The sequence below is a fragment of the Hemiscyllium ocellatum genome, chromosome 18 (assembly GCF_020745735.1).
Source record: "Hemiscyllium ocellatum isolate sHemOce1 chromosome 18, sHemOce1.pat.X.cur, whole genome shotgun sequence".
NCBI classification, from domain to species: Eukaryota; Metazoa; Chordata; class Chondrichthyes; order Orectolobiformes; family Hemiscylliidae; genus Hemiscyllium; species Hemiscyllium ocellatum.
In genome coordinates this window covers 11,001,422-11,027,392 of record NC_083418.1, presented here as the reverse complement: position 1 = coordinate 11,027,392, position 25,971 = coordinate 11,001,422, and the positions used below count along the sequence as shown (strand labels likewise).

General features: G+C 44.8%; 1 protein-coding gene across 3 annotated transcripts in view; it reads right to left on the bottom strand.

Moving 5' to 3' along the window:
- The window catches only part of LOC132824345 (AP-2 complex subunit alpha-2-like), a 96,167-nt gene extending 70,706 nt beyond the window's left edge, over positions 1 to 25,461 (bottom strand). For 2 of the 3 annotated variants that reach the window (XM_060838703.1, XM_060838704.1), the window contains exons 1-8: positions 25,395 to 25,461; positions 17,186 to 17,254; positions 13,080 to 13,222; positions 10,939 to 11,132; positions 6,606 to 6,735; positions 6,414 to 6,515; positions 3,773 to 3,881; positions 3,124 to 3,274 (exon numbers count right to left, since the gene is read on the bottom strand). In XM_060838703.1, the coding sequence (XP_060694686.1) occupies positions 3,124 to 3,274; positions 3,773 to 3,881; positions 6,414 to 6,515; positions 6,606 to 6,735; positions 10,939 to 11,132; positions 13,080 to 13,222; positions 17,186 to 17,254; positions 25,395 to 25,461 (965 nt within the window). Of the gene's footprint in view, positions 1 to 3,123; positions 3,275 to 3,772; positions 3,882 to 6,413; positions 6,516 to 6,605; positions 6,736 to 10,938; positions 11,133 to 13,079; positions 13,223 to 17,185; positions 17,255 to 25,394 lie in introns of those variants that run through there. The other variant, XM_060838705.1, reaches the window with a different exon arrangement.
- Positions 25,462 to 25,971: the final 510 nt, after the last annotated feature.

Sequence of the window (25,971 nt, the reverse complement as noted above, 5' to 3'; positions counted from 1 at the left end):
ACTATACAAGGCACCAGGGTAGGCAACCTTCCAAAGTTAAAAGAAGAACAGACACTTAAATTCTGCAAGTTTTCAGAATCTATAACCTTACAGAGCAGGCCTAAGGAGAATGATGGTGAAGGCCCTGGATGTGAACAGCTCAGACCAAGAAAAAGACAACTCTACTCTGTATCTAATCCCATACAGTCCCTGTCCTGGAAGTGTTTGATAGAGACTGTGGTGAGGAAGGGAGGGAGAAAGTGAGGACTGCAGATGCTGGAGATCAGAGTCGAAAAGTGTGGCACACTGGAAAAGCACAGAATGTCAGGCAGCATCCGGGGACGTGCAGAATCAACATTTCAGGTATGAGTTGTTCATCAGGAATGTTGGATGGAGAAGGGGGCTGAGAGATAAATAGGAGGTGAGGGTGGGGGTGGAGGGAAGGCAGCTGGGAAGATGAACATCTACTTCAAAACCACTGACTCCTATGGCTACCTGGACAATACCTCCTCCCACCCCCACCCCCCTCCAGTAAAAGCACTATCCCTTTCTCACGATTCCTCCGCCTTCGCCTCCGTCTCTGCTGTATCCACTCACAGGAGGAGTGATTCCACTCCAGGACATCTCAGAAGGCCTGCTATCTAAAGGATTGCAATTTCCCCTCCCACATGGTCAATAATGCCCTCCAGTACATCTACTCCACTTCCCGCACCTTCATCCTTGAACCCCACCTCTCCAACTACAACAAGGATAGAACCCCCACTGGTCCTCACCTTCCACCCACTAATCTCCGGATGCAGCACATTATCCTCTGCCATTTCCACCACCTACAATCAGACCCCACCACCCGAGGTTTATATTTCCCTCCCCACCCAATCAGTGTTCCGCAGAGACCATTCCCTCAGTGACTCCAAATCCCCCACCAACCCACCCACCACTCCCGGCACATTCCCTTGCTGCCGCAAGAGGTGTAAAACTTGTGCCATACTGACCCTCACCTCTGTCCAAGACCCCAAAGGATCCTTCCACATCTGGCAGAAATTTCCCTGCACCTCCAAATCCCTGATCCACTGTGTCCGCTGCTCTCGATATGGTCTCCTCTATCGTGGGGAGATAGGTTGCCAACCTGAGATTCGGTGCAGGGAATATCTCTGGGACACATGCACCAAACAATCACACTACCCTTTGGCTGACCACATCAACTCTCCCTCCCACTCTGCCAAGGACATGCAAGTCCTGGCCCTCCTCCATTGCCAAATCCAAACTACCCAACACCTGGAGGAAGAATGCCCTACCTTCCATCTTGGGACCCTCCAACCACATGGCATTAATGTTGATTCCACTAGTCTCATCTCCCCTCCCCCCACTTCATCCAGATCCAACTCTCCAACCCGGCACCACCCTCTTTAACAGTCCTACCTGTCAGTCTTCCTTCCCACCTATCCATCCAACCTCCCCTCTCATCTATCACCATCACTCCCTCCCCCACAATATCTACCTATTTCCTTCCCAGCTACCTTTCCCCCCAGTCCCACCCCCACCCTCCTATTTATCTCTCAGCCCCCTTCCCCCTCCCACATATATGTGGAAGGACTTATGCCTGAAATGCTCATTCTCTTATTCCCTGGATGATGCCTTACCTGCTGTGCTTTTCCAGCATTCCCTATTCAACTTGAGTATGGGGTGGGCTTTAATTTCTACCAATACTGACAGTGGATGCTCAACATGAAAAGTTGGGTTTGGCTTGAAGACTCAGATTGCATTTGATTCCCAATTGAGACTTAGTGTTCCCTGGAAATGAAATGTGATGAATTAAGCGTGGCAGGATTTCAACCTGAGGTCCAGGACATTATAAAATATGGATGGCTGATATACAGCCAAAGTCCAGTAGCTCAGTGAGTTCATTTTGAATCTAATCATGGGATCACATGAATGTAGTAAGAGTAGAATATTCAGCCTGTTGAGCCTAGTCTGCTGATGGCTGATCTTGTATTTCATTTCTAATTTCCTGTTTACTCCCCATATCCCATAATTCCCTATGAAACCAAATGTTTGTCTAAGCCAGTCTTCAATATATTCAGTGGTGGATTTTGTTTTACAACAACCTGGTGATTTCAGAGTTCCCCAGACTTATATTTCATTATCATTCCAAGTTTAATTAATTAACTGAGTTCAAAAGTCAAGGAATGGCACTGTCGTGATGCTCGTTTGAAGAGCCAGTGCAGACGTGATGGGTTGAATGGTATCCTTCTGCACTGTATCACTTCCAAGACTCTGTGGCAGACCTCAGCTGTCTTGATAGGATTTGAACTTATACCCAGATTATCAGTCCAGGTCTTGAGAGCACAACTTGAAGAAGGTTACCATTCTGTTAATGCTTGATATCTCAGGGCCTGTCTGCAACACACATATTCATTATAATACCCACATTCTAATATGACCACAATTTCAAAAGTGTAAAGTGTTTGGAGATGCCAATCACTGACTTGGACTGGTGTAGCCAAGCTAAATGAGAATGGACTGTGGAACTGGAGGAGCTAGTATTGTAGATATCGTAGAATCCTTACAGTGTGAAAACAGGCCATTGGGCCTACTGAATCCATACCAACCCTTCAAAGGGCATCTCACCCAGACTCACTACCCTACCCTATCCCTGTAACCCTGCATTTTCCATGGCTAATCCACCTAGCCTGCACATCTTTGAACTGTGGCAGGAAACCAGAGCACCAGGAGGAAACCCACACAGACATGGGGAGAACGTGCAAACTCCACACTGACAGTCGCCAGAGGCTGGAATTGAACCTGGAGGTTTGAGGCAGCTATGTTAACCAGAGCCACCATGACTTTGACAGATGCGTAAGCAGGTATAATAAGGTCAAATAAAGTCTGATTGGATCAAGTTAAGAAGAAATAAGGAATCTATTATCAGAAAGGAAGAAAGTTTTATATTGTTGCTTAATGAAAGTGAGATGTGTGAGCAGTTAGCAAGACAGCTGCTACAATAGTAGAAAAGCTGCAGTAAGGGGAGACTTGAATAATATTGAGGTAAACATGAAATTACTGAAACATAACAAGATCTAAATGTCATCCTCACCATCTGCAAGGCCCAGCAATTCTTTTTTACTGCAAACCTATCTGACTGACCTGTCGTGGTGAATGATGAGGCTAATGGCCTCAAACAGGACTGCATTTTTGACATTTGAATGTTGCACTTTCTTTGACTTGGGTGGCTCCTGGGCCTTGTTCAGGATAGTTTCAAGACATTCAGTTAAACGTCCTCGAATAGCAGGATCCTCTACAGGAGACAGAAATTGGTTATTTATACACAATCACTACTGCTCATAGGACAGACTCCATGTTACAGTCTCACTTCCATCATCTCCAAAACAGAAAAGGGAATCTTGAAGACACCATCTAAGTTCCAGGTTCATTCCCTCAACTGTTCTGAGTTTGTTGGTCTCAGAATTTTCCATGTGATTTTGAACTGGATGAATGAAAATATTGTCTGATGATCGTGTCTTAGTGGGTCCAGATCAAAAGGGGGCATGCGCACATTACCCAACTGAACTCCCATGCAACCAACAGCTCTGTTACTTCACCCAAATCGCAACTCTTGACTCATGAGTGACCACAAGCTATTCACCACAAGGTGCACAGATCAGGGACTGAACCTTGGATCATTTGCTCTGAACAAATTGCTCTAAGTTGGAAGATGTTAGCGACAAAACTGGTTATTAGGGGTCTACCTGGACTGGGATTGGGATTCTCCCCTGTGGGGACATGAAGAGCTCACCTGGTGGGGGATAGCACTGCAGCAGTCGCAGAAGCTTCACCGAAAGCCAAGGAGCTGGCACAAAATAATAAGTGTAATCCTGGAGATCAGCCGAAGCAGATGATACAATCTGTAATAATAAACAAACAATACCTTATTTGCTGTACAAATAAAGCCAACATGCCCTGGGCTACCAAAGAACAAACCAGGATGTTAGTGCAATCCTTTCTTTTAAATCACACATCTAGACAATCGTTTCATGAAATTGCTAGTGAACATTAGTGACCACTGTTCAACTAATTAATTCAAGAATTCTGTTTTAATATCAACAGGGCTGGATTGCCTACAACACATTCATTACCACACTGATAACTTCACTAGCGAGTTCAGTGTCTCATTCAGCACCATAAAAATCCCAAATTTTCTTTTCACAGCAGGCACTGGCCTATGAAAGTCCTCATTCTAACAGTTTTGTTACACTGGAAGTCAGATGAGAAAGTCAGCTATCAGAGCATTTAAAGAGATAGAGAAAATTGATTTCCACAGCAAAAATCACCAGAATCTCGGGGATATTAACTTAAAAATTTAAGGTAGGTCATTTCGTTGTGACATTAGGGTTTGTGCTTCACATAAAATAGCAGAAATCCGAAACTCTCTTCTCAAAAGCAAAATTGAGACTGATATCATTTAATAATTTCACAACTTAAATCAATTTTTGTTTTTAAAGGGATCAGCAGTGACAAAACCAATGTCGGTGATTAGATTTAATTGACTGATAAAACTGGGTCATGGGGGAAATGAACACGCTTGCTCTGCAAATGTATCTGTGTGACAACTCTGCCATCTGCAGGTAATTCTTCACAATTTCTTTAATTGCCTTGTCTTTAATGCAGTAGACAACCTGGTGTTTTCCTTCACCTGTAGTCTTTACTAATATGGCACCCAAATCCTTATTGGCTCTGCTTCAAAATCAAACCTAGACCAGTCTCCAGATTTCAGTATCTTTCACTGGATTAGTATCCTGGGAATCAAGCTTCAGTCTCTCCAGAGTTGCCACTAATGTTAAAAAAACATATCCAAGTATGAAAAGTCATAATCACCTGTCTGTTTAAAACAGAAAACATAGACCAGATTTCTGCACTGACTAAGATTTACCATATATCGTAAATGAATAAAATCAAATCATATGCAAATAACTGTGAACTACCATAATTAAAACTCTAACTTCCTTATAAACTCCCCTGACACACACATACAGACTGACATAGACAAACAAACAAAAACATTTATTATATGGGTGGATAGAAATAGGTACAATAGCTCCAACCCACAGAGTTCCTTAATGATCCTTCTGCTTGCTTGGACTTGCTGTATGTTGGACTTGCTGTATGTCCTTCAGCTACCTTCTCCAAATTCTTTTCAGTTCCCCACAGGAGACACAGACAGATGGCACATCCAAACATTCTGCAAAGTCTTTCAGTTATTGGTTTAAGCCATAGCTTCATCAATTGGTAATAGAAAATAAACTGGCTTTCTTCAGGCTTAAAGGATTTTAATGGAAAGAAAGACACATCACCTCCACTTCTGCAGGTCCAAACGTTTCTGCCAGTATTATTCTCACCCACAACCTGTTTAGCTACCCAGGAGCTAATCAGATTGTTATTGGTAAGCTGATACCTCTTTTTATCCTGATCATGACTCCACAAACCAATCAGCTCCATGTTGCTGAGCGAATCTCACTTTGTACACACCTCTGGTGCCAGCCATCTATGAACAGTCTCCTCCAATGTTTCAGTAACTTGCTTTTAAGAAGTGTAATAATTCCCACTCTCAATCCTTGGTGTTAAAACAGTCAATTTCTTATTTACATTTACATTCAAAAATAACAGAAAAACACAAAGGTGTGTTCTTTACAACACTAAATAATATTCCACATAATACGAGTCACATTCCTATAATAAATTATATCTAACACCATAGGATTCACATTCTTATAATAAATTATATCCACTGCTATTGGATTTATATTCTTATAATAAACTGAACTCCACATCATAGGACTCCGCATTGTAGGATTTACATCCTTATAATAAACTAAACCTCATGCTATAGGTCTGGCCTTTCTCTCGAGGACTCAAATACAAGGGGCTGGGCATCATGGTTCAGCTGTTACAGAGCTCTGCTTCAACCAATCCTGGAGGCACTGGGAGCTGTTGTGGGTCCCACACTTTTGGAAGGAGATATCGGTGTTTGAGGGAGAGCAGTATATATTTACTAGAATTATACCCTGGAAGGACAATGAGGGGAGATTAATTAAACTAGGATTGCAACCTATGGAATATCAAAAGTTACAGAGTGATTTGATCAAAGAGAATCACTGGATTAGACTGTGATGAAATATGTATCTTAGTTGAGTCAGACACATTAGTAGGAAATTCAAACAATTCTGCACTTAAAGGATAACAACAGTTTGGACTACCTTCCACAGAAAGGAATGTACACTGGACCAACTCCCACTCTAAACAATACCTTGGCCCATGAGATTTGTGCATCTGTATAAAACTGTAGCTGACCCTTGAAGATTTGTACAGTTGCTCCTTTTTCACATTTTAAAATCTTAATTCACATCAGCTGCTACACTTGAACAAAGGAAAGGCCTTACCCGGCTCAACTTTGAAATCGCCACGGTCACAGAGGTTTGAAACTCTTCAGGATTTTTCTGTGCAAGTATGGTGATCAGACTTGTAGCTGCAGTTACAACTCCCTGTATGAAGGAGACGTACGACAGTCAAGAAAAGGAATGTGATCCTCCAATGAATGCACATTATTAGAACAAGATGTTGAGTGGTGTTACCAAGTGCTGGTCGTTCAGAAGGTGAATGACTCGTGACGTCCATTCTCCCATTGGCACCAGATCTGGAGATGTCCTGTACAACCTCAGCAGACACAGAGCAGCACTCTGTTTTGTACTGTCCATAGTATCACTGCAAGATTAATACACATCCAATAACAGAAGAAATAACACAACCCAAATATCCTTCATCCAGGGAGAGTAAAAGTATCACTGGAATTGGAGAAGAGCAGGACATTTTCAAAATGCATACAAATATCTGAAAGCAATACTTTCAACAAAGCCTACAACAGACTCCCAACCACAACATGTTAAAAAGATTTGCTTGTCCAGAGGTTGCTGTGTACATTACAAATAAAGGCAGATTACTGAAGCATTTTGTGTGTGCTCCATAAATACTACTGCCTGACCTGCCTAGAAAATAGCACACTGTGCTACCACAGTCACATCAACATGCTGAGGACCAGGAAAAGTCCACACAGGAAATAGTGAGTGCAACTAGTCCCACTGCAATAAGCAATCTCTAGTGTTGAACCATGACTGTCCATTGTCCCAGCTGCCTCTCCCTTTCTCATGTGCATGAATGGCAAGGCCCCAGGTGGAAAACGTAGCAATGATAGTTCACACTATGTACATACCTCATTTGTGCTTGAAGACGCAATGAGGTGAGATGGCTTTCTGCTGATCAGGGAATGGAATGCATGATGGATCAAAGCTTTATTGATAGAATATGTGAAGTTCATTCATTCCTGTCTTCAGTCAGAGAGAGGTGTTTACTATTATGAAATTAAGTTTCCATATGACAACTGTAGAAGGATCGGCAGGGGCAAAATAGCTCACAGGAGAGTGTTTCTGGTTAAATATTCAAAACAATAAGGCAGCAGTAGTGTTGAATGCTGAGAAGGCAGACATAAAGAGAAGAGGCTGAGCTTGTGTTTGAAGATGTTGCAATATTTCTAATGCAGGAATCAGAACTTACAAAACAGCTTGAGACAACTGCACAGAGATAATGGACTAAGGATTCAACTAGTATCCTTGCTAGCCACTGGAGAGGTCCCAGAGAGTTGGTGAGTAGCTAAAGTTGTTCCTCTGTTCAAGAAAGGAAATAGGTGCAATCCTGGAGATTATACACCAGTAAGTCTCACATCGGTAGTTGGAAAGCTGTTGGAGAGAATTCCTGGAGACAGGATTTACACATATTTAGAAAAGCATGGTCTAATTAGGGACAGGCAGAATGGCTTTGTGTGGGGCAGATCGTGTCTTACTAAATTGATTAAACTTTTCAAGAAAGTGACAAAAGTGATTGATGAGGGTAAAGCAGTGGATTTTTTAAAAATAGAATCTCTGCAGAATGGAAACAGGCTACTTGGCCCAAAATGCCCACAGCGACCCTCCAAAGTGTAACCACCCAGACCATTCCCCTGCATTTACCCACGCCTAATGCACCTAACCTACATATTCCTGAATGATATGGGCAATTTTAGTATGGCCAATTCACCTAACCTGCACACCTTAGGATTGTGAGAGGAAACTGGAGCACCCGGAGAAAACCCATGCAGACATGTGCAAATTCAACACAGACAGTTGCCTAAGGTTGGAATCAAACCCGGGTCCCTGGCACTCTGAGACAGCAGTGCTAACCACTGAAACACCATGTTGACTCTGTCGATTTTAGTAAGGCTATTGACAAGGTTCCTCATTGTAGGTTCCATCAGAAGATTAAGATGCATGGACTCCTTGATGATTTGGCTGGTGGGATTCATAACTGGCTTGCCCATTGAAGGTGGAGAGTCGCGGTGGAAGGACGTTTTTCTGGCCGGAGGTCCATAACTAGTGGTGTTGCGCAGGGATCCATACTGGGACCTCTGCTGTTTGTGAATTCTCTACTGACTAACTCACTTGTGTTTATTCATGAAGGGGATATGGGCATTGCAGCATTTGTTTGGTGGTTAACTACCTTCTTAAACCAGGGCAGTTTATTTGGTATAGATACACCTACAGCATTGTTAGGGAGGGAGAAATTTTGTCCCAGCGACACTGAAGGATTAATGATATATTTCAAAGTCAGGATGATAAGTGGCTTGAAGGGAAACTTGCAGGGGGTGACATTCCTCTGTATCTGCTGCCCTTGTCTCTCTAGATGTTAGTTGTCATGGGTTGAAAGGTGCTGTTTAAGTACATCTGCTGAATTTCTGCAATGCATCAGGTAGAAAAACACATAGCTCCTACTGGGTTTGTAAGGTACTATTCCAAGCCAAGCAACATACTGGTAAAACTCTTTTGCACCCTCTTCAAAGTCTCATTATCCTTCTCATAGTGTGGTGACAGAACTACACACAATATTCCAAATGTGACCGAACTAAACTATATACAGCTGCAATATAACTTGCCAGCTTTTATACTCAATGCCCTGACCAAAGAAGGCAAGCATGACTTCTTTACTACCATATCCACTTGTGTTGCAACTTTCAGGGAGCTAGATACCCCAAGATCCCTCCAAATATCAATCCAAAAGGTCCTGCCATTCTTTCCTCTTGCATTTGATCTCCAAACATATATCGCTTCACTCTTGTTTGGATTAAACTCTACCTGCCACTTCACTATCCTGCCGTATCTTTTCACAATCCACAATTTCACCAGCTATATTGTCATCTGCAAACTTACTAATCAGACTACTTGCATTTTTATCCAAGTTAATATAATATATTATATGCTACAGATATGCCAGCATTGATGCTTGAGGAATACAATGGCTCCCAGGTCTCTAGTCAAAAAAACACCCCTCCACAACTACCCTCTGTATGCTGTGACCAAGTCAATTTTGTACCCAACTTGACAACTCACTGTGGATTCCATGTCACTTCACTTTTTGGACGGGCCTATCGTGCGAGAACTTGTCAAATGCTTTAATAAAGTCCTTGTAGACAACATCCACTGCTTTATTCTCAATCATCTTTGTCATTTCCTCAAAAACTCAATAAAACTGAGACAAGACCTCCTCTGCACAAAGCCATGTTGACTATCCCTAATAAGTCCACTACTTTCCAAATGCAAATAAATCATGTCGCGAAGAATCTTCTCTGATAATTTCCCTCCTACTAATGCAAGGCTCATCATCCTATAATTTCTTGGATTATCCCTGTTTCCCTTCTTGAACAAAGGAACAACATTGACTATTCTCCAGTCTTCTGGGGCTGCCTGTGATTAAAGAAGATATAAAGATGTCTGTCAAGGCCCCAGCAATCTCCTCCTTTGCTTCCCTCAGTTTCCTGGATTTGATCTCATCAGGCCCTCAGGACTTATCTACCTTAATGCTTTTCAAAAGACCCAACACCACCTCCTTTTTCATATCAACATGCCTCAGAATATCAATATACCCCACCTTAATCTTACCATCATCCATTTCCATCTGCTTGGTGAATACCGATACAAACTACTCCTTAAGGACCTCACTCACTTCCTCTAGCTTGATAGATAAATGATTGTCCTGGAATGGACCTACCATTTCCCTAGTTACGCTCTTGCTCCTAATATATATACTTTACACACACAAAATGCCTTGGAATTCTCATTAATCCTACACGCCAAGGACATTTCAAGCCCCTTTTAGCCACTACCATCTTTGTATGTGCCCGATATGACTTCAATGAGCTGCAGTTTTCCTGATTCCCATTGACTCCAGTTTTATTAGTGATACAAGCAAACACTCTCACCTCACTCTCTTTAGCTCAGACATATAAACCAGCAGGTTACAGGTTCAGTATTTGCACAGCAACACCTGTTTGGAGAATGGTGTGGAACTACAGTTAATCTTACTGCACTTCGATAGCACCATGACAAGGAAGACGCATCCCCATTCCTGATCATTTTCCCAAGAAAAGACAGACATGCACTGACCGCAAGAACTAATACGGCACTTATCTTAGCTATTCCTCTTCCCTCTGCAGTCACATACACTGACACTGGGCTCATACATAAAGGTCCAACTGCAAATCAACTTGTATCTGTGGAATCCTAACGCAGCACACACTGAAAACGATGAGAATAGGGTGAGAGGCAAAGACTTAACTAAAAACAAAAGTTTATTTTGAAACTGCAAATAGTTTTAGGAACAGATGAGAAACATCAAGCAATACATGACCGAATATCCCAGGTAACAGACTAATTTTTTTTTGTATTCTGCTTAAGGCGGTATGCCCATACAAAATAAAGTTAATGAAAAGGCAAGACAGACATATGGATGAATGCACTGTGAAAGCACTGTTGTAAAATATTATACACAGGATGTGAAACCTGCCCTTTCAAAAATGCAATTTATTGTCACAATGACACTTACCCAGCAACTAGTATTTTTGGAATCTCACTAGCAAAAGCCTCCGCCATCTCCTGGCTTCCAACATTTGCGATGCAGTGTAGGGCCAGGCCCATGAAGGTGGGGTTACGGCTGGCCAGGTCATTTCTAAGGGCATTGTTTATCAAATGCATCAACTCGCTGTTTGAATTCACTAAGACTGAGATGAAAAGATAACCCTGCAATTATTTGAGACAGATAGAGAAGGGTACATTAAGTACAGCACCTGTTTATCAGCATCTGACACTGTCAGCTTTATCATTACATTCTGGTATCTCTCAAACTCACTGACTCTGAACCAGGGGGTCTGTACATTCATCCTATAGTCCCCATTGATGCATTAAGCAGGAACATTGGATAGATGATCATTACTCACCAAAGAATGAGCAACCTATCACTCAGATTCAACCACAGATTAATAATAATTGATTTAATTTGACATTCAATTTGTTAAATTAAAAGGATTAATGTGTTGTATTCACTTATCAATCTCATGCTGCATTGGTCACTGGGAGTAATTGAATGTCCTGCTTGGTTACATATAATTCAGAGTTTCATCATTAGTTTAAAACTGCAAATTGAATTATTCTGAACCCTATGTGAGTGTTAGTGACTGCTTAAGGTTAAATTCAGAGACAACGTTCACAATCTCCACAGCTTTTTTAAAAGCTTATTTATCTGTTGTTAATTTTACTTCTCTTTTGTACAGGCCTAGAATATAAAGTCAGAAGGGAGCAGTGGGGAGTTGGACAGCCATATCGGGATGGTGAAAGCTGGGACTTCAGAACAACAGGGAGAGCTCAGAAAGCTGGAAAGTGGTTCCTTTTTGTGTGAGTCCAGGATTATGGTTCTTAGAAGATTGGGATAGATGCACCAGTAGAGGAGAAAGCTTTATGGATCTGGTATTGTTGTAGAAAATCCTGGGACATAATGGGAAAGGAGGCATAATCATGGATTTCAGGAGAACTATAAGAGAATTATGTGCACGATTGTGATAGGTGGTATCAAAAAGAGTTAACGAGATTGAGGCATGGGGGAAAAGCATAAGGGCGATGGTTGTGGAGTACAGATTTGTGAATTACTGAGTGTGAGAGAATGACAAGATGGTGAGTGCTACACTTCTTGAATTTGGGACAGGGTAGGGGGGGCAGCAGGTGACAGCAAAAGAGACAGGGAGTGGGAGCACAGACTCAGACAGAACACCTCAAGTACAAGCTAATCTCAAGCCATTATTGTGTCCAGCACAAGCAGGCATCGACAGTCATGCCACATGTTTCTAATACCCCACACTAAAATCTCTTGGACATTTACGTTACCACAATGAGAAAAATAGCAAAGAAAGAATCACAAAATGCCACAGCATAGGATACCATTCGACTGGTTGGATCAGTGCTAGCTTGTTTCAACACTCTCAATTAATCTCACTCAACCACATTTTCACTGTAGCCCTATAAATGTTTTCTCTTTAGCTAATCATCCAACACCCTTTGAAAACTATGAATGAATCCACTCTCAGGCCATGCATTCTAGATCTTAAACACTTGCTGCAGGAAAAGGTTTTCCTTTTATCGCCTCTTGTTATTTACACTTTCCTCTCTCTGTCTATAAAAGAGTCAGGAGGATGGTCCACGAGAGCTGCAGAATCGGTCTAACATCTGTTTATAAGGCTTTCTGTGCACAAGGATCATGCTAAATGGTCAACGCTTGTATACAGGACTGTTAACCTTCATCCAACAAGGTAACCCAGCACAAGAAATGCATCAAAAAGCTCACGTGATTGTATATCAGTCTCATCTTCACCTTACTGCCTGGACCTTTCCGTATGTGGTTTTCGACTTGCAAGAGCCAAGTGTGATTCCACATTGTCACAAAGTGAACAAGTAGAAAAAGGACAGGCATTTCTCTGTGGATTCACAGCATAGCAGAAATCTAAGCAACAGGAATAATCACAATCAAGTATGCCCACACAAAATGCTACCTTGGACTTGTAAAGGTACAGATTCCCTGCCAAACATTAGCATTCAGTGCCATGTTTATAACGACAGTGTTCCTGTTGTGCTTACTATTATTACTGTGATGACAATCTGTATTAGGCATAATAAGGCAGTGACTGCTGTCCCACTTACAATTTGCTTCTCTGTATATTTATTCGAACTAAGTAGGTTAACTGCTTCCATGTGACCAAAATCAATGTCATGACCAAGGAGGAATATGAACAAAAGTTTGCAGATATATTTTTTCTTGCTGTAGCCATCCAATGTTTTGTCACCTACAAATCAAAGAAAGCAACATTTTATAAACAGGTCATTGTGAAACACATTAACTTACCAGACAAGTCAGCACCTGAAAAACAAGAGGAAGATGTATACGCGGTGTCCTGGTTAACCTGACTGTGAAAATGCACATAAAAATAGGGAAAAAATGTAAATTATACAAGTCCAAATACCATAAGGTGCACAACTCCCAGCAAGAGCCCCTTACACCAGATGGCCACAGCAACAATACACTGACCTCTACCTTGGACAATGTTCCAAACCTCCACAAACCAGAAAGGCCAGGCAGGCAGCATGTTGACAGGTTTCCAATGATATTAAGAAATGCAAATTTCATAGGTAGTTGCAGCAAAGTGAAAACCTGCCACCAAGAGTCCCAAAGCCTCTTAAACCTTCAGGATTTATATTCCTCATGAACAGTGTCTTATACACTAGGCTCTCCCTGATCCCCTCATTAAGTGTCTCATACACCTCACCCACCCTGATCCCCTCGCTGACAATGTCTCATACATCTCACCCTCCCTGATCCCGTCTATCTCATACATCTCACCATACTTGAACCCCTCATTAACAGTATCTCACACATCTTGCTCATCCTGATCCTCTAACTGTCTCATACACTGCACTGTCTCTGATGCCCGAACAGTATCTCACACACCTGCCCTCCTTGTTCCCCTCACTTAAGTGTCTATATACCTCACTCTCCCTGATCCCCTCACTAACAATGTCTCAGACACCTTTCCCTCCCTGATCCCCTCACCAACAGTATATCATACACCTCACCCTCCCTGATCCCCTTGCTAATAATGTCTCATACACTTCACCCTCCCTGATCCCCTTGCTAACTGTGTCTCGTACATCTCACCCTCTCTGATGCCTTTGCTAAGTGTCTCATACACCTTACTCTTCCTGATCACCTCACTATCCCTGACCCTTTCAATAACACTGCTTTTCGTATATATTGCTGCCACTATGTTGCCATGCTGATGGGAGTAAATATTGAAGATATTCTAATCAAAGAGCTACTTTGTCCTGGACGGTATCAAGTTACTTGAGATTTGTTAGCGCTGCACTCATCCAGGCAATTAGGGAGTTTGGACACGTGTGACTTGTGAAAAGCAGGCTGCATCACATAGACAAGGGGGCCAGATGATAACTCTGAGGAAAGTAGTTTGAGATAGAGCTAAATTCACTGAAGCTGATTGGAATTGGTTCTTGATCTAAGCCAGAGAAAGGAGCTAGCTATTGGATGAGTTTAACATTTACGGTATTATCTATTCTTAAATTTTAACCAATATCCATTTGGTGGTAAAATTAATAAAATATGTAAAAACATAAATTTAACATGAATAATACAATTAAACTGTTAAAACCCATTAAGATAGGCAGTATCAGTAATGTGCTCCTGGATTCCATTGTAATCCATGTCTGCAGTAACTGTTGGAGGTTTGAGCAACTCCAGCTCAGATTTAATAAGGTGGAGGCTGAACAACAAATACTGTGACGCATCTGGGATGGGGAATATTACTTAGATTTTTTGCACCAGGAGACAGTCACACCACAAAGGATAGGGTCTTCTGATTTTTTTCAATGCTCAGGGACAGAATGGTGTGACTGTGGTTGAACGAAGTAAGGAAAACATAGTGAACAAGAACAGGAGTGTCAGTCTCTGGAACTGTCCAATCGGTTAGTGGCTTTCTCAGCCTGTTTGGATGAGAATGGGAGTTGCAGGGTTGATGAGCTAATTGGTCATGTCACTTTGGTACAGGAAGCCTTTCATGTCATGGGAGCAATAAGAAATGTAGTGGTAGGTTACAGTAAAGAGAAGGTGGGGGGGGCTGGAAGGGAGAAATGGGTGACACCATGCTGCAGGGAGCATGAGTCCAGATGGTTGTGTTGCCTACCTGGTGGTGAGGTTTGAGATACCTGCTCAGGGATGGAAAGGAACTTGCAATGGGAAGGAAAGGATCCAGTTGTTGTGCTCCATATACCTACTAAGAAAAGAACTAAAATGAAAGACCTGCACAAGTATGAGGAGCTGTGCACTCAATTGAAAAGCAGAACCTCAAATGTTATAACCTCGAGATTATTACCTGAGGCCACATGCAAATTGATGCAGAGAATGTTTGATGAGGACAGTGTCAAACGTGCTTTACCTTCAGTTTAAAAGATTAGTGGAAACTTTACTCTGTATCTAACCTTGTTCTGTCCCTGTGCTGAGTATTTGATGAGGACAGTGAGGAGTAAGCTCTGTATCTAACTCTTGTGCTGTAACTTGTGCTGTCACTCTTCAGAGTGTATTTGATGGGAACAGTATACAGAGAAGTTTACTTTTCATTTAAAAGAGTAAACAGTGTCACGCACATTTTAAACCCTGTGCTGGGCCTACCTGGGAGTGTCTGATGAGAACAGTGCTGAGAGACCTTTACATTGTATTTAAAAGAATTGAGGTAACGTTACTCCGTAATGTTAAAAGATTAAATTGGAATATCTCTCTAGATATTAATGTAATATTAAAGAGTTGAACTGCATTGACTGAACATCCTGGAAGGGGTGGAGACGACATTCATGCAAGAATGCAGACGACTCCCAGTCCAATTAGACAGTCATTTACTACTACTCCTCCTCAATATCAAATTAAACTATCATTCAATCTTTTCCCTTCAGAAACACTTTCTAGCCATCCCCCAAAGTTAGGTGTGTCACACCTGGAACGGAGAATAGGTCGTACGAGAATAGGTTGAGAGTGCTAGGCCTTTTCTCATTGGAACGGCGAAGGATGAGGGGTGACTTGATAGAGGTTTATAAGATGATCTGGGAATAGATAGACAGTCAGAGACTTTTTCCCTGGGTACAACAGTGTTACAAAGGGACATAAATTTAAGGTGAAGGGTGGAAGGTATAGGGGGAATGTCAGGGGTAGGTTCTTTACCCAGAGAGTGGTGGGGGCACGAATGCTCTGCCTGTGGGAGTGGCAGAGTCAGAATCATTGGTGACCTTTAAGCGGCAATTGGATAGGTACATGGATAGGTGCTTAAGCTAGGACAAATGTTCGGCACAACATCGTGGGCTGAAGGGCCTGTTCTGTGCTGTATTGTTCTATGTTCTACACCTACATTGTCTGTATAACGATTCCCCAGGATTAGGGCATTTACATTTCCATTATCTCTGAGGATGATCTCATCCTACCATTGTACCTGGAGTAACATGTGACTATGAGGGAGTGGCTGGAGGTTGTCTTGAGTGACATGTGATTGTGGGGGGAGTGGCAGAATATCTGTGAGCATGACCAACTGACCTGTAGAAAAAGGATGTGTTTTCTTTGTTCTTGGTCTCTTTGACTCAACTTCATGTGCCTGCGAAGAGGGTCAAAAGGGTCACCAAGCCTGTACAAGCTTTAATAAACTCTAACTTTTTGCAGAAGTTGGTGTGTGTGAATTACATCTCATGTGTGAAACCTCAGGAAAAGAACCTAACAACTCTAACACTGTACCTGTCCTGGCGGTGCTACCTGGGAGCATTTGATGAGGGTATTGTCAGGGAGCTTTACTCCATTTCTAACCCTGTACTGTTCATGTCCTTGGAGTGTTTGATGGGGACAGTGCAGACGGAGCGGTACTTTCACTTTAAGACAGTAGAAGAAGATTTACTCTGTGTCTAACACCTGTGGGTGGTTTTTCCGATATCCCATTGCTTAGCACTAGATGTGAATGAAATTATGAGTAGCACGTAGTTCTCAATTAAAGCTTATCAAATCAATAGAGAGCATATGCAGAGACGACCACACCAGAGGGGTTTGGGACCACTTTTGCCCCAGAACAACTTCCAGAAAAATCTGTATCTTTCCTGGGAACCGTTCTTTCCCTTGGGCTAGTTCCAATTTGAACTCTTGCTTTTGAAGTTACTGGTGCATTACAATAGACTCTATTCTACTATCATTCTCTGCACTGAATTCTTACCTTTAAACTTGGAACGAATATTTGCCAATTCTTTGTTGATTCGCTTTATTTCCGCTTCTTTGCTTTTGCCTGTGAGTGAGATTACAAGGCTAAATACTTGTTCAAGTGGAATGTGCACAATGAACTTCAACACAAACATTACTGAATCTCATGTGTACATGTGGGTAAGATTGAACACAATGCTTGGGGGTGGAATGAGATTTCATCTTAAACTTTTGATTTTGTAATCCATCTGCTGCTCCCACTGCTCGTACACAATTAGTGATGAGAAAATGAATGACCAACAGTTGTGCACACCGTCATAAGTTCTTTTCAAAAGAAGTTTCCCTATCAGGGTCTTGTGTCAAAGGCAAAGCACCAAGTGGAGCAAAGAACTGGCTGTTAATCCTGCTTCTGCAGTAAACAGCAAGTGTCTGGCCATCGTTCAGCACTCTCCCTGCTGCTTGCCAACATTCACACCAGTCATGCTGGCTAGACACTTCATTCCAGCCAAATAAACACTGACCGCACTACTAGATGAGCTGAAAAATGTGTTGCTGGAAAAGCGCCGCAGGTCAGGCAGCATCCAAGGAGCAGGAGAATCGACGTTTCAGGCATAAGCCCTTCTTCAGGAATGAAGAAGGTGTGCCAAGCAGGCTAAGATAAAAGGTAGGGAGGAAGGACTTGGGAGAGGGGCGTTGGGAATGCGATAGGTGGAAGGAGGTTAAGGAGAGGGTGATAGACTGGAGAGGGGGTGGGGGAGGAGAGGTCAAGAAGGCGGTGCTGAGTCCGAGGGTTGGGACTGAGACAAGGTGTGAGGAGGGGAAATGAGGGGAGGGGAGGGAGGAGTCTGAGACGGTCCAGGTGAATTTGAGGTCGGGTGGAAGGTGTTAGTAAAGTGGATGACCTGTTCAACCTCCTTGTTTGAGCACGAGGTAGCGCCGATATAGTCATCGATGTAGCGGAGGAAAAGTTGGGGGACGGTGCCAGTGTAGCTGCGGAAGGTGGACTGTTCCACATATCCGACGAAGTGGCAGGCATAGCTGGGGCCCATGCGGGTGTTCTTGGCTACTCCTTTGGTTTGGAGGAAGTGGGAGGATTGGAAAGAGAAGCTGTTCAGAGTGAGGACCAGTTCAATCAGTCGAAGGAGGGTGTGTCAGTAGAAGGGTACTGGTTGGGTCGATGGGAAAGGAAGAAGCGGTGGGGGATGGAGGTATGTAGGGACTGTATGTCCATGGTGAAGATAAGGCGTTGGGGGCCAGGTTTGCGAAAATCATGGAGGAGGTGGAGGGCGTAGGTGGTGTCCTGAACATAGGTGGGCAGTTCTTGGACTAAGGGGGTCAAGACCGTCTCAGACCCCTCCCTCCCCTTCCTAGACCTCTCCATTTCTATCTCGGGCGATAGACTCAACACAGACATTTACTATAAACTGACCGACTCCCACAGTTACCTAGCTAACACCTCTTCCCACCCTGCCCCCTGTAAAAATGCCATCCCATATTCCCAATTCCTTTGCCTCCGCCGCATGTGCTCCCAGGAGGATCAATTCCAATACCAAACAACCCAGATGGCCTCCTTCTTCAAAGACTGCAATTTCCCCTCAGACATGGTTGATGACGCTCTCCACCGCATCTCCTCCACATCTCGCTCCTCCGCCCTTGAACCCCGCCCCTCCAATTGCCACCAGGACAGAACCCCACTGATCCTCACCTACCACCCCACCAATCTCCAGATATATTGTATCATCCTTCGTCATTTCCGCCACCTCCAAACAGACCGGACCACCAAGGATATATTTCCCTCCCCTCTCCTATCAGCATTCCAGAAAAACCACTCCCTCCGCGACTCCCTCATCTGGTCCACACCCCCACCAACCCAACCTCCATTCCCGCCACCTTCCCATGCAACCGCAAGAAATGCAAACCTTGCGCCCACACCTCCCCCCTTACTTCCCTCCAAGGCCCCAAGGGATCCTTCCATATCCATCACAAATTCACCTGCACATCCACATGCATCATTTACTGCATCCGCTGCACACGATGTGGCCTCCTCTACATTGGGGAGACAGGCCGCCTACTTGCGGAACGTTTCAGAGAACACCTCTGGGACACCTGCACCAACCAACCCAACCACCATGTGGCTGAACACTTTAACTCCCCCTCCCACTCCGCCAAGGACATGCAGGTCCTTGGCCTCCTCCATCGCCAGACCATGGCAACACGACGCCTGGAGGAAGAGCGCCTCATCTTCCGCCTAGGAACCCTCCAACCACAAGGGATGAATGCAGATTTCTCCAGCTTCCTCATTTCCCCTCTCCCCACTTTATCTCAGTCCCAACCCTCGGACTCAGCACCGCCTCCTTGTCCTGCAATCTTCTTCCCAACCTCTCCGCCCCATCCCCTCTCCGGCCTATCACCCTCACCTTAACCTCCTTCCATCTATCGCATACCCAACGCCCCTCTCCCAAGTCCCTCCTCCCTACCTTTTATCTTAGCCTGCTTGGCACACCTACCTCATTCCTGAAGAAGGGCTTATGCCTGAAACATCGATTCTTCTGCTCTTTGGATGCTGCCTGACCTGCTGTGCTTTTCCAGCAACACATTTTTCAGCTCTGATCTCCAGCATCTGCAGTCCTCACTTTCTCCTTTGCACTACTACATGAATCAAGGACACAAACACCAAACAGCACCAAACTCAGCAGCAAGGACAACATCCTCAAGCTAGTAGACCTGTGCCTTACTACCCACTTCAACCAGGATCACCAGAATCTAGCTTCTTAGCAGAAGCAGGAATGCAGAGACTTGAACGAACAGCCCTCCCTACGATTCAACCCAAACTTTGGGTCCACTACATGGATGACACCTTTGTCATCACAAAATGGAACAAATTACAGGAAACCTACAACATCATCAACAATATCCTTACTGGCATAAATTTCACAAGAGGAGAACAAGAACAGATGCCTCTTCCTAGATGTCACAGTGGAATGAACAGTTAATGGAGAACTTCAACCAACGTCTACAGGAAAGCATCACGCATAGACCAGATACTTAATTACAGAAGCAATCATCCCAACACCCACAAATGGAGCTATCAGGGCATTATTTAAATGGGCCACAACACACTGCAACACCCAAGAACTATGAGCAGCAGAAGAAAAATACCTATACAGCGTATTCAAGAAGAAAAGTACCCGATAAACACATTCCACCAATTCTTAAACAACAAACCCAAACAAGTAGATACAACATGCCCAGAAACTCTAGCCACACTACCAAATATCAAAGACATCTCGGAGATGGACTAGAGGGAAATAATCAAGGGGAACATCAAGAGGTTATTCATCCTCAAAGGTATTTAGAAAGTGAGAGTGAGAGAGACAGAGAGAGAGACAGGGAAAGCTGTCCAAACTCCAGAAAAGCTGCAGAAGCTACTCCTACAGATAGGCATTAGTGTCAAACAGAATATACAGAATGTGATGAGCCAGCAAACCTCGCTCTGTGTTTTGGAGGCTTCCAAGATAATATTCCAGCCCAGGGTCTGCTCTATGGAGCAGAATAAGATGCACTTACATTTCTTCTTCCAGAAAGTACGCAGGGAGAGCTCTTGATCAGCAGCCTGAAGGAAGATGGCTTGGTCATGTCATGTTAGTTTGATGTCCTAAGGATCAGCAAATCATTTTCTGACAGCTTGTATGACACTAAGACCAGAGAAGTCTTCCAGTCATTCCTGATCTCTATCATGATGGTCTTAGACCACAGCTGGACCAACTGTTATCTTTGGATGAGGTGACCAAGGCCCTTGTGTCCTTTCAGAAGAGTAAAGCTCCCAGAGGTGACAGCTTATCAATCAAGTTGTATTCAGCTCTGTGTAATCTGATTGGCCACGACCTGCTGGAGGAATACGACAGGTAATGTACACAACTCTGTGAGGGAAAATATCATCGCCCTCATTCACAAGCGGAAGGGGGAGGGGGGGGGAAAATCATAATTTGAAAACCAATTTCACTGTTTAATGTGGATTACAAAATCCTCAAAGGTCATCACCAATCGGGTCAGGTCTGCTGTGGGATCAATGATTCACCCCGATCAAACCTGTGCTTTACTGACAGAATGCTCTCTGACAGCCTCATGCACCTCAGGGATACAATCACGTATGTACAGGACAGATGAGTGGATGCCTGCCTCACAGCCTGGACCATAAGAAAGCCTTTGACAGGATATTGCACTCCTACACCAATGATGTGTTCTCCAAAATGGGCTTTGGGGAAATAATTTGCAAGGATCCAACTGCTCTACACCAACGTCAATAGTGCTGTCTCAGTGTTGGAATCAGAAAGCTTCCTGATCAGATCGCAGTCAGGCAGTGCTGCTTAGTCTCTCCTGTCTTGTTTGTTTAGAGCCTTCTGCTAAGTCCACCAGGAAGGGTGTGAGGGGCGACTATTCAGGGCAGTGGAGACCTGCAGGTCAAAGCCTCCCTGTACATGCATGAAGTTGCCATATTCTGCTTGGATCCGCTGTCCAGTAATAAACTCATGAGCATCTGTGACAGGTTCAAACTGGCCTTGGGAGCCAAGGTAAATTGAGGCAAGAGTAAGAACTGGGAACTGGGCTGACCAATCCTTTACCCATTTCACCGTCAGGTCAGATTATCTGAAGGTGCTGGGAATACAGTGTGGAGGGAACTGAGTGTGCAGAAACCTGGGAGTAGCATATTACCAAGGTGAGGCAGAAACTGGGCAAATGGGAGCACTGATCCCTCTCCATTACAGGTAAAAATCTGGTCATCAGGTGTGAGCTATACTCAGTGTTGTACATGGTGCAGGTTTGGCTTATTTCCTAAAACTGCACACAGCGGTTACCTGAACTATCTTCCATTTCACCTGGAGGTCAAAGATGGACCGTGTCCACAGGGACACCATGTACAAAACTCTGCATTTGTGCAGATACAAGAGGTCCTCTTTGATGTTGCCAAGGTAAGTCAACATGGAAACACATTGTGTCATGTTTTAATACTACGCACATTAATACTGACAATTTTAAAACCCATTTTGAGTGTTCATAGATTTACCCACAGACCCAATGTCCGTTTATCCGCAGTCTTATCACTAGGGGACTTCCTGCATCCCTGCGGTGTGGTCAGACTGTTGGACACTCTTAGTTCTGTTCCTACCTGGGGCAACTGCCCTGATCCAGTGTCATCGGGGCAAGAAAGAAGCCAGGAAGGTGCAGTTTTGAGTCTGACTGAGGTAGTATCATGCTCTGCTCCGTATTTGCAGCATTTCTGTTCCCAGTTGCTTGGAGCTGTGGTGCAGTTGGGTACCCCTTGATTCTCAGGGGCAAGACATTGACTTCACCAGGCCCCTTGCAACATACAGCATTGCTGGGTTGGGGGTTGCTCCTGTCCTCCTCACTCATGGTGCTGTGCCTCTTTTGTTTTGGTGGCGGCCATCCCTGCATCATCATCATCATCATGATAGCTTCATCATCAGAGGAGCTGTTGGTGTGTCCCTCATGCAGCTTCCTCTTAACGCTTTTCTGTGGAACCAGGCAGCTCAAAGTATTTTCCTTTTGGGGTTGTTTCTTACCAGTATCCATTTTCCCACCTCCTTGGTTTCCTCCTCCTCCTCCATTGACTCAATCTGTTCAAATGGAGGTCCGTGCTGTACATCGCTAGGACTTCTCTCTGGCTTGTCCCTCCTTCTGGGTGCCCCTTGTTTTGGTTTGCTTGCTGGAGGGTGCACCTTCCTGTCCTTTGCTCATGTTGCCATTTACGGCCATCTAAGCATATGTAGCACACACATACCCCTCCCTCACCTTGTGCAGGCCTTGTACAGGTAGCCTGCTTCTCTACACAGATTGCAGCTCTTTGACTCCTTGTAGTCCTTAGCAGGTGGCCCTCCTGTTCACATTTCCTGCAGAGGGTCACTTTACAATCTGCTGCCATGTGCCCTGATCCCCCACACGTTCAGCACACTCTTGGCTACCCTGCACATATCAGCTAGCCTCGGCTCCTTCTGATTGTGAATCTGGAAGGCAGGTACAGGATGCTCCCACTAGCGTCCACCTTCAGGATTACCTTGACCTGATGCTTTCAGGTCCAGATTCCAAAGGGGTCTACTCAATCACTGCTGCCCCCTTCTCAGCTGTGCATAACTTCCCAGGACGATCCGGACATCTGATGCTGGGACATGGGACTTACAAATGTGGGATTCTAACAATCCAGCTCCTCCGTGCTTTTTTTAAGTTTCAAAAATATATTTTATTCATAAAAAGTATATTTATACATACACAGTCACAAACAAAGTTCGGATCTGTGCAGTAGCATATCAAACAAACAAATACAGGAGTTTGACGCTGTCCAATAAACAAACTGAAGGCATTTCTTACATTTGAACAAGACTATATTTACTTGCATTTGAGCACTGCGAGGGTCCGATAACTGAGCAGATCCCTATTTAACTTTGGCAGAAGGACCACAGACAGTGGCCCTTCCCCACTGCACCTTGGTGGTAGCTGCGCAAAGTTTTACTGGGTCCCTCAGCATGTAGTCCTGGACTTTGGAAAGTGCCAGTCTGCAACGTTCAGTCAGGGTCAACTCCTTTACCTGGCACCTCCAGCAATGAAGTGTATTCAATCACAATCATGACTTAACACCATAAAATATAGAAGTACTCAGCCCATCAAATCTACTCTATCAATAAGTAAGCGTGGTGGTAGAAGGGTGTTTGTGTGGTTGGATGGATCAATACAGGGTCACTTACTGCTTGTGATTTTCTTAAATGCTAGTGATGAAAAATGTGGGGGAGTGATAACTAAATTTCCGGCATAAGACCTTCATCAGGAATTAAGCTTTTGGGCCGTGGGACTGAGAAATAAATGGGATGGGGGGGTGGGGATGGAGAGGAAGATAGCTGAGATTGCAATAGGAAGATAAAGGTGGGGGAGAAGATGACGGATCAGAGAAGAGGGGGAGCTGATAGATGGGAAAGATGATGCACAGGTCAAGAGGGCAATGCCGAGTTGGAGGCTTGGGACTGGGATGTGGTGGAGGGAGGGGAAATAGGAAACTGGTGAAATCCATATTAATCCTTGTGGTTGCAGGGTTCCAAGGCGGAAGATGTGGTGTTCTTCTTCCAGGCATCGGGTGGTTAGGGTTTGGCGATGGATGAGGCCCAGGGCCTTCATGTCCTTGGTCTATTGGGACGGGGAGTTGAAGTGATCAGCCAGGGGCCGTGGGGTTGGTTGGTGCTGGTGTCCCTGAGAAGTTCTCTGAAATGATCCACAAGTTGGCATCCTGTCTTGTCGATGTAGAGGAGACCACATCAGGTGCAATGGATACAAGAGAGATTAATGTGGACTGCAACCACATGGGATTAAGATGTGGTTGCAGCATTTGCAGTCCTCACTTTCTCCCAGATGGAATTTGACCCTTATAAATGAGAGGTGATGCACTTTGGAAGATGTAACAAGAGAAAGGAGTACTCAATGAATGGCAAGACACTAGGAAGAAGAGGACCAGAGGAATCTTGGGTGATTGGCCACAAATCCCTGAAGGTGCTGGCTCGGTTAATAAGGTAGTTAAGAAGGCAAATGGGACATCAACTGTGTAAGAGCAGAGAGGTTGTATTGGAGCTGTATAGAATTTTTGTTACACCACAGCTACAGTGCTGACTGTAGTTCTCGACACTGCATTGTTTTTACCCAGGAAGGGGGAGAGCTAACTCTGGGGGTGGGAGGGTCAGTGGGGCAGTTGACCCCGGAGGTGGGGTGGATCATGGAGAAGTTATCTCAGGCATTTTGGGGGGGGGCAGTGGGTCCTGGGGGAATTAATCCTGGGGTTGAGGAATCATTGTGGGTGTTAATTTGGGGGTGGGGGAGTCATAGCAGAGGCTATTAACCCTGTGGGTGGAAGGGTCAGGGAGAGTTAACCCTGAGGTTGGAAGGGTGAGCGGGGTCCTGAGGGAGTTAACCCTGGGGGTTGGGGAATCATCGGGGAGTTAATTTTTGGGGTTGGGGGAAGTCATGGGGCAGTTAATTTTGGAGTTGGGGGCTGCCACAGGGGAGTTAACCCTGAGGGTGGAAAGGTCGGGGAGAGTTAACCCTGGGGTTGGGGATGTGGGCGGGGTCCTGGGGGGGTTAACCCTGGGGTAGGGGTCATGGAGGGGAGCTAACCCGGGAGCCGGGGCCCCTCTCGGTTGGACGCTGTTTGAATGGCCCTGGTCACTCACAGTTTCTGATGTCCGAGATGAAAACAGCGAGACCCCGCATCCCGTCACCTTTCGACACAACCGGCATCTTCCCGGGAGAGGGGAGCTCGCGCCGCCACACAGCCCGTGCCCGCCCACGGGGAAACCCCGCCAAACCCCGCCCCCACCAACCGCCCCCGACCCGGCCCCTGACAACCGTCACCCTTCACCACCCGCCCCGTATCCTCACAGACCTCCCCGAACCCCCCACACACCCACCCCGACCCCCTCACAATCAATCCCCCTCACACACCCACCCCGACACCCTCACAATCAATCCCCCTCACTCACCCACCCCGACCCCTCACAACCGACACCCCAACCCTTCACACACCAACCCCGATCCCTCACACATCCGCCCCGCACCCTCATAGACTCAACCCGACCCCTCACAACCGTCCCCCCTCACAGACCCACCCTGACCCCTCACAACCATCCCTCCTCACACACCCACTCCGACCCCTCACAGACCTCCCTGACCAATCACAACCGACACCCCACCCCCTCACTGATCCACCCCGACCCCTCACAACTGTCCCCTCCACCTCACACACCCACC